We start from the raw sequence: 12,026 nt of genomic DNA, 5'->3' as shown, positions 1-12,026 counted from the left end.
CCAACAGTGAGATCTTAAGAGATCCACAGCCTACGGCTCTTCAATGGGGGGTCACAGGATCCCTAGGAAAAAAACTGTAGATGTAAAATAATAAAATAAATATTCTTCTGTAGCAATAACAAAGTATAACATAAATGATTCTGTAGCAATAACACAAGAATATCCAGTAATGTCCCTGCCTACAATTAAACACATTCACTTACTGAAAATCATCTGCTGTGGCAAACGGCTGCAAACCTTTGACCACAAACTGAGTCACTGCTCGGTGACATTCGTCTATCCTGCCTGAAAGGAGACACTACCGGTAGACTGCAGCGAGAACTGCCAGCATCTGAGCCAGACTCTCTCTCATCATGGTCACCTAAACGCACAGTAATGGCAGGTTTGTAATAAGGCAGATCGCGCTAACATAATCTGCACTGTTAGTTGATTATTTACCTGCTGCATTAACGGGAGAGGACGTGCAAACGTTACCGCTGCTGCTGGGTTGAGATTCACGAGTCCGGAATTAAAAAGACGACATTCATTTAAGGTCATCGTGTGTTTTGTGAGCAAATGCTTTTGCATATTCGTAGTGTTTCCTTCCTTAAATGAAATATCTACTTTTCAAGTATTACAAGTTGCCCTGTTGTCATCCGTTCTCGAAAAGTATAACCAAACTTTTGAGCGTTTGAGCCGCTTAGGCGCCGTGTTTCCTGCCAGGTACCGGTTTTCGATACCCATCCCTAACCATCACAGTAATAACAGGATAGGGACACATTTCTTATCTTTTACATTCCTGCAAACTAGGAAATTTACCTTTACTTACTTTTAGCAAAAGCACATATCTGAGAACTCTGCTTGAGCGATCTATATCACTTTTAAAACATAAGTCTTTTTACCCTCTGTCACATGCGATGAGTTCAGAATTCAGTCTCTTTCAATCCTGTCTTTCTCAACAATGCCGTTGATGTGTTTCGTCCTTTAATGAACTTCTAGTGAAGAAACAGAGCTGACATCGTTATCGTGGGGTAACATGTACTGTCCTTAGGACTGAATGGTTGCTGGTTTCAGTGAAACTGATATAATTTGTGGACAGTGCAGCGTTCGATACTGTTGACCATCATATCCTATTAGAGTGATTAGAGCACGCTGTGGGTATTACAGGTGCTGTGCTGCAGTGGTTTGTATCATATCTACCTAATAGACTCCACTTTGCTCGTGTGTCCCCTTGGACTTAAATCTGGGACTCTCCACCATTTGACCTTGGAACTGAAGAAGCTTCTCACATGAGAGATGAAACATCTTCAGGGAACTTAAAGAAGTCCTGACGCTTTTCTTTCCAAGCTCCTCAGACTCTGCTGCACTTCCTCTTTGAATCTCAACAAACACAAACATCTGGTCAAAATTCAAGCATTACAGTTATTCCATTAAATGTGTTACATGTTCTCCTTCACTGTATTAATTTGATTTATACTTAATTATATTTGATTCAAGTTATATATGATTAACCATGAGCAGAAATCATATATAGATATACTAGCAGAGAACACATTATTTCTGATTACTCGTTAAATTAAAAAGAATAAAAAGGGCGATCGTGGCTCAAGAGTTGGGAGTTCGCCTTGTAATCGGAAGGTTGCCGGTTCGAGCCCCGGCTCGGACAGTCTCGGTCGTTGTGTCCTTGGGCAAGACACTTCACCTACCGCCTACTGGTGTTGGCCAGAAGGGCCGATGGCGCAATATGGCAGCCTCGCTTCTGTCAGTCTGCCCCAGGGCAGCTGTGGCTACAACTGTAGCTGCCTCCACCAGTGTGTGAATGTGAGACTGAATGGGTGGATGACTGGACGTGTAAAAGCGCTTTGGGGTCCCTAGGCGGGACTAGTAAAAGCGCTATACAAATACAGGCCATTTACCATTTACCAATTAAATTAATAAAACAAGTTTTAAAAGAGATTTTTTCATTTGATTCAATTTTATATGCAGAAAAAGCAGAACTGGGCTGAGGGGTCTATTGGTTTATTACGTATTCAGGTTGTGTATCATGTTTTTAAAAAGTAATTAACTGAGTAACTAATTACTTTTTTCACGTAACTTGACCAACACTGTGTACTAGTGCTACAGCACTATTTTTACCCTTGGCTGTGCAGGAAAAGGAGTGTTTAAACACTGACACCAGCTTGTCTGGCGCTACGTTCAAAGTCATTAAAATCAATTTAAAATGACCGTCTTGACCACAGCTGCTTATATGTACTGATTTGCTGCCATGTGATTACAATAGGCAACTGAGCAGACCTAACAAAGTATAAATGTGTAAATATATAAATCTGTGGAGGACATGGATCAAAGTGACACGATTACTCAATAAGAAATCAATTTGTGGAAGTGAACTGTTGACCATTTAGCCCTCTAAAGCCGGTCGGAGCGGGCACGCTCTGTTTTGTGTAACTATTTTTAAATCCCGGTAGCTCTGCAACCGCGTGAGCTAGCGCAATAATGTTTTTTGCATATGAAACCGGAGGAGTTGTACTTACATCTTATGCCATCAGCTTGTCCTCGGTCACAGTTTCCTTCCACATATAACTTTGCAAAAACTGCATAAAAAGCACTTGCAGCAACAAAAACATAATATTCCAGAAACACCCTTTGCCGATCCGATCAGCTGTTCGTAACACTTCCTACGTCCATCAGCACAAACTATCGCATGTCCGCCATGACCTGCCCGAAACCGGAAGTGACGTCATTTTGCGGAAATGTAGTTTTTTACCATCAGGGCCTCATGAGCCTATACTGGTGTTTTTAAAAGTTATGTTTGACTTTATGACTTTCTGTGTGGTTTCTGGGATGTTTAGGACTCATATTGCACTGCTGGAAATAGTTTATTTTGATGCATATGCTGCTTTTTTGCAAATTTGCACTATAATATTTATTTTCGTTTTTCCTGCAGTATATAAAAATTGGTGTATTTCAAAAATAAAACTATGAAGACACTCAAAATAAATTTCCTGTGGTGGGAAACTATTTTGTGCAACTTTTTTGTATTTACAGTTTTGAGGGATAAGCCTCTTAAATTTCTCTAACTAGAAATATATGTTAAAAAAACAAAAACGATGTTAAATTTTTTTGTAGTTTATTGCACTTTTTTGCAATTTATGTAATTACTATGCACTTAATGCAGACATATTATTAAAATCTGGGCTATAATGGTTGTATTGATGTATATCAACTTGAAATGCTCCCAAAAATGGCTCCACAGCATGTAAAAATATAAAGTAAGCTCTGGCGGACTTGGTTCTATGGTAGGTCTTAAAGGGTTACGTTTGTAATTAAGTAAAAATTTGTGTTACTATGAGTTAGTAAGTGTGCAACGCATGACACCCCTAGATTGGGTGTTTTGACCAGTAAGACTTCTCAGTGTGTGCAGTATTTTTCCCCTTTTAGCCACATCTCAAGGTGCGTTATGTGTTTTCTTCTTTCACGTATGTATTTATGCCAGTCTACTGTACTCCACCTGCTCCACCTGCTCCACCTCTGCCTCTGGACACTAATCTCTCTGCTCTTGTCTCTCGCTTCAATATAGGCCTCCTGAGCCAGTTTACAGCACTGTGAACAAACTAAGTGACAAAGCGCCCTCCCCCCGACACTATTCCTCAGTGGAGTGTGACAAAAGCATCTTCCACTCTGCCCCACTCCCTAACTATATCTTAAGTCTGTTTCCTGACTTGGATATCACCAGGTACTTTCTGCACTACCTTTCTGCACTGCACCACTTGTATCCCATCTAACTGTATGAACTGCATGCATGTTATTATATAATTACCTTATTTCTTCTAATGCATGTGTTGTTTACTCCTTGGGAACCTTGTCGTGATATTGTTTTTCTCAAGCCTTCCTCCTTTCTGCTGTTCTCTCTTTCTTTAGGACATTGATTTTTCAGGGTCATGACCTTATTCATTATCAAAGTTAGACCGAAGACGGAGGAATAAAGATGTGTTTGAGTAAGGTAGCTAATGTAAGCAGAGGGTAAGGAGTCCTCTGCTGACATTAGTGGAAAAAACATGTATTGTTGTAATACGTAGCATAGTGGCCACAAGTTATTAATACATAGCCACAATATCAATAACTGATGGCCATGGTGTAGAAAAGTTCGGAAATGCAATAACCAATATTTTTGGCAACACTCTTCTAACTTACAGTCACAAGGTACTCATGGCCTTCCATTACTAACTCATTGACTGCCACAGCCAGGCAAAGGAACCAAGAACAGGACACATATTGAAGATTTACGATTTTATTTACTTGGAGGCAGATTATAAGTCAAAATGGAAATAGACTGCAGGTAAGGGTGTTGAATTGGACAGAGTTGGCAGGTGAGCAGGGTGGTCCTGAAACTGAGTCCTTACTGAGACTAAAAGATCGCTGCCTGAGGCACTGTGCCTCCCCCTTCTGCCTTAGCTGGAATGGATTGATGTAGGTCATGGATGCATGGGGACTTCCCCTTTTCTCGCTCCCCATTCCTTTCGCTCCCCCGTGTGCTGTGTTGGCGTGCACGGTGCATGTCCGGGGTCCTCCTGGAGGAATTTGTGTCTGAGTCCTGTGTTCACCCCTCTGGGGTGGGGTGGGCACCTTCTGCTCTGCCAGGAGATGGCAGGGGTGACGGGGATGGGTGCCACCCTGCCCCCTCCTGGTTGTGTCGGCTGGTATCCTGGGCTCTGGGTGTGTTTGCTGTCCCTTGGAGCCAGCATGTGAACAACCCTATGTCCTGCTGCTTGAGTGTTTGGTTTCTGAATGTGCATTTTGTTTTCTAAGATAGTAGATAGCTGTTGGTAGTGTTCGAATTCGATTGTTGGTGAGGAACTTGCACACAGGCTCATAAGGACTTTGACCTCAAGGTCATGTTTCTAAGGCTCTTGTTACCACGATAACTTGAGAAAGATGTCACCCTGGACTTTTAAAATACCACATGTGTTTCTATTAAAATCTCTAACAAGTTTGAATCTCAGTGGCCTCGACCTCAAGGTCAGAGATAAAACTTTCTGAAGATCTTGTGAATGTGGTAGAAGGAGGTCACATAGGCTTTTCAGATTTAACATCCATAACATCCAAAATCCATTTTACATTTAAAGCTGGGTAATTGTCAGTGATCTGTGGCAAATGCAGGGCTCAGCTAATATGGATATTTTCAACTGGATCAGTTGAACATTCATAGAATTTCATAGAACCTTGGTGGTTCTTTACACTACACATTAGTGGTGCAACGGATCAAAAATCTCACGGTTCGGATCGGATGGGAGGCAGAGCCTTCAGTTTTCAGGCCCCTCTTCTGTGGAACCAGCTTCCAGTTTGGATTCAGGAGACAGACACTATCTCTACTTTCAAGATTAGGCTTCAAACTTTCCTTTTTGCTAAAGCACATAGTTAGGGCTGGACCAGGTGACCCTGAATCCTCCCTTAGTTATGCTGCAATAGATGTAGGCTGCCGGGGATTCCCATGATGCATTGAGTTTTTCCTTTCCAGTCATCTTTCTCACTCACTATGTATTAACAGACCTCTCTGCATTGAATCATATCTGTTATTAACCTCTGTCTCTCTTCCACAGCATGTCTTTATCCTGTCTTCCTTCTCTCACCCCAACCAATCACAGCAGATGGCCCCGCCCCTCCCTGAGCCTGGTTCTGCTGGAGGTTTCTTCCTGTTAAAAGGGAGTTTTTCCTTCCCACTGTCGCCAAAGTGCTGCTCATAGGGGGTCATATGATTGTTGGGTTTTTCTCTGTATCTATGAAGCGCCTTGAGGCGTCTTTTGTTGTGATTTGGCGCTATATAAATAAAATTGAATTGAATTGAATTGAATCAGATCACAGTTTTAAGTCACGGATTGGATCAATTTTCCGATCAGCAAAAAAAGAAAAAAGACAAAACATTTACGTATTGAAGTATTTTTTGCCTGTTAAAAACATTCAACTCAAGATTAATTCCATGCAATTATTAAAAAAATATATGGTTCAATATGGGGCAGTATAGGTCTTTGTATCTACCACTCAATTCAATTCAATTCAATTTTATTTATAAAGCACCAAATCACAACAACAGTCGCCTCAAGGCGCTTTATATTGTAAGGTAGACCCCCACTCCACGGTTCGGATTACGGATCAACCGTGATCCGCTGCACCACTACTATACATGCTTCCCTTTGGCAGTATAATTTGAAGACATGGCATACATTTTTATTACTATGCAGGTAATGCCCATTTATATCTGTAAATGAAGCTTGTCAGGTGCCCAAAACACCTGAACAGGCTCCTTTTGATGTGGAGGAGCAGCGGCTCTACTTTGAGCCACTTCAGATGGCTGAATGATCTCTTAAGGTGGGCATACACTGTGCAATTTTTGGCCCATTCAGAGATGATTATTCAGTCGTTTTAGGGATCGGCCTGAGTTTCGCCTTAATCGTGAGTTGTGCATCATCGTGTAATATACATGGGGTAACGAGAAGCGATTAACACCTCACGACCAGCTCCCGATCAGCAATCGTATCGTCGCAAGAAAATCCTGTCGCCCCTCATGAGGGTGTCAACGCAACCGTCATGCTGCACATGGACAAACACAGAAATGGAAAAAGATGGAGCAGCATGGCAGTGCAGAGTGATCTGGACACAAGCGATGGAGCTGGATGGACATTGCTGCTGAATTGCACCTGCCTGGTCAATGTTTTTTATTAGCGATTTAGCAAAGTTGATGGTGTGTGTGAGTGTGAGTGAAAGACAGAGAGGGAGAGACAGATTTTGTGTTATAAGCTTCATATTATAGATGCACAGTGTGAGCACTCAGGTGGCATCAGAGCATCGGGCCGTATAGTGTGAGACCTGCATCGTGACCTACGAACTTCTAACCCTGTGATTCAATCGTACAGTTTGAGCAGGAGCTGAATAACATGACTGAAAAAAATCGCACAGTGTCTGCCCGGCTTAAAAGAGAGGCCAGCCACCCTTCGAAGGAAGCTCATTTCTGCTACTTGTATGTGTTATGTCCTTCTTCCAGTCACTACCCACAGCTCGTGACCATAGCTGAGGGTAGGGACGTAGAGCGACTGGTAAAGAGAGAGCTTTGCTTTTTACACTCAGCTCTCTCTTTACCATGACGGACCAGTACAGCGTCCGCATCACTGCAGACGAAGCACCAATCTGGCTGTTGACTTTCCTTCTCTGGTCACTCGTGAACAAGACCCAGAGATGCACTCCGCCCTTTTCCGGCTGAGGACCATAGCCTCAGATTTAGGTGCTGATTCTCTTTTCCACTGCTTCACACTTGGCTGAATGGCTGTGAACCGTTCCAGTGCGAGCTGTAGGCTATCACCTGATGAAGTCACCAGAACCACATCATCTGCGAAAAGCAGAGATGAGATTCTGAGGCCACTCAAGCCTTCCACCACTTGGTTATGCCTACAAATTTGGTCCATAAAAATTATGAACAGAATCGGTGACAAAGGGCAGCCCTGGCAGAGTCCATCACCTACCGGAAAAAAGTCAAACTTATTGCCGGATATGCAGACCAAGCTCTTGCAACAGTATAAAGATCGAATGGCCCATAGCAATGTCCCAGACACCTCATACTCCCGAAGCATCTCCCACCACTGACGCTCCGAGAGACACGGTTGAATGCCTTTTCCAAGTCCAACAGACACATGTAGACTGGTTGGACAAACTCCCATACGCCCTCAAGTATCCTCGAGAAGATAAAGAGCTGGTCCAGTGATCCATGACCAGGACGAAAACCACATTGTTCCTCCTGTTTCCGAGGTTTGACTAACGGACAAACTCTCCTTTCCGGCGCCCTGGCATAAACTTTCCCAGGAAGGCTGAGGAGTGTGATCCCCTATAGTTGGAATACACCCTCCAGTCCCTCTTCTTAAAGATTTGCAGACTGGGGTGGTGGTTCCCATTCAGAGGTACCGCCCTGATCTCCACGCAAGTCTTCACAGGTGTGTCAGTCAAGACCTACAACATCCAGAGACCACAGGAACTCAGGGTGAACCTCATCCACCCCAGGGGCCCTGCAGCCAAGGAGGTAATTGCCTCAGTGACCTAACCTCTGGAGATTGAAGAGTCGTCCTCCTTGCCCCCAGACTCTGCTTCCTCCACAGAAGACATGCCGGTGGGATAAAGGAGGTCCTTGAGGTATTCCTTCCACCACCCGACAATTTTCAAAGTTGAAGTCAGCAGTGCTCCACCCAGTCTATACACAGTGCATGTAGAACACCACTTTCCCCTCCTGAGTCACCTGACGGTTTGCCAGGATCTCTTCAAGGCAGTCCGAAAGTCTTTTTCCATGGCCTCTTTGAAGTCCTCTCACACCACTAGTTTTTGCTTCAGCCACTGCCTGAGCCGCCTGTTGGTACCTATCAGCTGCCTCTGAAGTCCCACAGATTAGCCAAGCCCGGAAGGACTCCTTCTTCAGCCTTGTGGCTCCCTTCACCTCTGGTGTCCACCATTTGGTTTGGGCATTACCACCACAACAGGCACCAACCACCTTGCGGCTGCAACTCAGTGAGGGGGTTCGGCAGTCGAGGTGCTGAGCATGGTCCATTTGGACCGGGGCCTCTGCCTGGCCTTACTATATATTTGATGTGCCAGGTTTGTCCAGCATCCTCCCCCGCCAACTGATCCAACTCACCACCCGGCGGTGATAAGTTGACAGCTCAGCCCCTCTCTTGTGTCCAGAACATATGGGTGCAGGCACGTCTGCTGGACCAGACAGGGTGAGTCCCTGTGTCTTCAAGGCCTGTGCCCCCCAGCTTTATGGAGTCTTTCATAAACTGTTCATGATGAGTCTGAGTCTGCAGAGGGTCCCAGTGCTGTGGAAGATGTCAGGCCTCGTTCCTGTACCAAAGATGCGACATCCCAGTGGTTCCCAGGATTACTGACGTCTTAAAAGACTGATGATATGTGTGTCCTCAACATTGTGTGTCTGACAAGCTGATCAGCAACACAGGGACACCACAAGTCCTCTAAGCCACAGACTTCACCACTGCAAAGAAACCTGCCATTTTCAGAAGTTTTCTCATGACTCTGCTGTGGTTGGATGCAGCAGTGAAGGTGAAGAGACAGAGTACCGGGCTGTGGTTGACTCCTTTATAACACGGTGCAAGCAGAATCATCTGCAGCTCAATGTGACCAAGACAAAGAACTGACTGTAGACTTGAGGAGGACCAGGAAACCAGTGACGCCTCTTTCAGTCCAGAGGGTAGATGTAGACTGCTGTTGCATGGAGAGGGTTGCAAATGCCAACAGACTTAATAAACGGATCCGCAAGGCCAGTGATCTTGTGAGGATGGAGCTGGACTCTATTAAGGTGATGTCAGAAAGGCAGATGTTATCTCCATGTGGTTATCTCCCTGTACAACTCCTCCATCTAATGCACAGTGCAATAGTTACACTCTCCTGAGTGTGGGTGATCGTGGTTCAAGAGTTGGGAGTTCGCCTTGTAATAGGAAGGTTGCCGGTTCGAGCCCCGGCTCGGACAGTCTCGGTCGTTGTGTCCTTGGGCAAGACACTTCACCCGTTGCCTACTGGTGGTGGTCAGAGGGCCCGGTGGCGCCAGTGTCCGGCAGCCTCGCCTCTGTCAGTGCGCCCCAGGGTGGCTGTGGCTACAATGTAGCTGCCATCACCAGTGTGTGAATGGGTGGATGACTGGATATGTAAAGTGCTTTGGGGTCCTTAGGGACTAGTAAAGCGCTATATAAATACAGGCCATTTACCATTTACCATCTCCTCTACAGTGATAACTGCTCTGCCCTCTTGAGTCAATGCCTCCCTTCTTCCAGGGCTAGTTTAACGGCTAGGAGTGTTTCGTCATCACTGTCATACTTCTTCTCTACAGAGGACAAACTACGTAAAAAGAAAACACACCTATGCAGGTTATCATCTATTTGATGTAAACATTTAGGTGCCCCTCTGTATTAAGAGATATTAAGAGAGTGGGACTATTGCAGTGTGTACTTGTGCTGGGACTCATCCTGTCTGGTCATGCATACTTACCTGAGTATAGTGTTTCTGAACGTGGTTGTACGTGAAAGTGATGGGTGGAGGAGAGGTGTCAGGTTTTTCACTGGAGGTGCAGTAAGGAGAGAAAGGGAGAGAGAGTGGTGTGGCTGTGGACTGCAGGCTCGCCACAGGTAAGTCAGCAGGAGCTGAGCATTAACTGCAGTATCAAATCAGTTGAAGAACAAATTCAAGTCACTGGCTCTGTCTCCCAGCAGCTTCTCTTCGATTGGATGGTTCGAATCCAGTGAACCCTTAATGACACTCCAGACCTCTCTGCTGTTTTGCTGGAGTTTCTGCTCTAGCTTTCTCCTATTATTGTTCTTAGTTTCTCTGATCTTGCCACTCAATAATCCCATTCTCAGCTCAACTTTATTTCTCACTCTGAAAAACATCCCCTTGTTATTGAGGAGGTCTTTGATGTCATTAGTCGCCCATGGCTTGTTATTTGGGTAGCAGAGAGTCTGAGCTGGGACAGTGGAGCTAGTGCAGAAGGTTATGTTGTTAACAACTGGTGGGTTGTTAATTGCAGAGCTTTCCCTGTCAGCTCGAACAGTTTGGAAGCCTGTACATCGCACCATTCAACCAATATGTTTGCTCCATATGTTTGGTAGAGAACACTATTAAACAAATAAGAGGCAGAACAGCTGAAACACGCTGCATGTTATGCAAACTCCACTAATAACCATGGACAACATTTTATTCTGTCCGAATACGATCTTCCTCTAACTATCATGTATCCTGTATCCATTATTTCATCATCATCCTGATGAAAATCTGGAATCTGTTCCAGATTGTAATTACTGTATTGTAATTTTGTAACCAGTGCTGTAGTATTGTTATGTCTTTTCCTGCTGTTGTCAAAGCAATTTACTCAATGATGCTGACAGGAGTAACTGTGGTCAATCTTGTGTATATGAAAGATGATAAATAAGGGGCTGGTTGAATTAAAAATTAGCCAATTTTTGTTGATCTCCTGCAATATTTAGGTCATGCTCTGTAATATAAAAGTCAACATAGATTATTTGCTTGGTGTTTGCCAGGAAACGTGATAATATTCATTTTGTGCATAAAGTGTGGTTGTTATAGGTGTATAAATGCTACACATGAGTAATTTTACCCTACTGATTGGTAGGGTAAAATTACTATGACATCATAATATCCCTGCTTTTGTGGTAAAAAGTATACAGTGTTTTCAATATGTCATAGTGTTTCCCTCTGCATGGCCTCTAAACCTGTCCCTGCTCTTTCTGCTCAGTATGTAAGATGTTTAGTTACTGCGTTAGTAATTACTGATACTGTACTAAATGAAGCCCATTATCACCGGTGGAGGTCAGAGTCACTGAGCTGGAGATGTGTCCACAGTGAACTGTGTTCCAGGGGCCTGAGCAGCAATGAAGATGAAGGCAAATTACAGAAAATCATCATTCAAGCAGTAGTGACACATGGTTCCATCAATCTGAGTTCACTAACATGAATACTGAATCGTGTGCAACCTTTCCGGAAACAATGTCGGACTTTTCTTTCGCTGCATGTTCTCCTTAAGTTGCTGGTTGTCCGGCTTTATAGATTATTGATGTTAGGAGAAAGGAATCCATTGCACTATGAATGGAGCAGCTCTCGTTTCTGGCCCGATTTATTAAATTACCCAAAACAGTTTTATTCTGTTGCCCACCTGTGTTTCTGTCTGATTTCTCAGACTTTTATCTGATTTAGTGCTCAGCTCAGATAATTGTGGGTGATTTTAACATCCATCTAGATGCTAAAAATGACAGCCTCAATAATAATAATAATAATAATAATAATACATTTTTTTAAAGCTGTACACAGCAGAATAATAAAAGCAGCATAAAAGCAAGCAGTTTACATAATCATACAAGCACAAGACATAAAACAAATTTTCAGTGGGTTGCAAAAGTATTCGGCCCCCTTGAACTTTCCCACATTTTGTCACATTACAAACACAAACATGTCTGCAGGCTTTATTTAATGGAAAACTTCCACAACAC

At 43.8% G+C, this 12,026-nt stretch overlaps 1 protein-coding gene across 4 annotated transcripts in view; it reads left to right on the top strand.

Annotated features, from left to right (window-relative positions):
• The window catches only part of dlg2 (discs, large homolog 2 (Drosophila)), a 154,240-nt gene that overhangs the window by 107,510 nt on the left and 34,704 nt on the right, over nt 1-12,026 (top strand). For 3 of the 4 annotated variants that reach the window (XM_087846993.1, XM_087846992.1, XM_087846991.1), the window contains exon 15: nt 3,560-3,715. The exons of the other annotated variant lie outside the window; for it this stretch is intronic. In XM_087846993.1, coding sequence (XP_087703119.1) covers nt 3,560-3,715 — 156 coding nt within the window. The remainder of the gene's footprint in view (nt 1-3,559; nt 3,716-12,026) is intronic. 4 annotated transcript variants of the gene reach the window in all.

The sequence above is a fragment of the Neolamprologus brichardi genome, chromosome 10, assembly GCF_056152115.1.
Source record: "Neolamprologus brichardi isolate AB-2024 chromosome 10, ASM5615211v1, whole genome shotgun sequence".
NCBI lineage: Eukaryota > Metazoa > Chordata > Actinopteri > Cichliformes > Cichlidae > Neolamprologus > Neolamprologus brichardi.
This window is presented reverse-complemented; position numbering and strand designations above follow the sequence as displayed.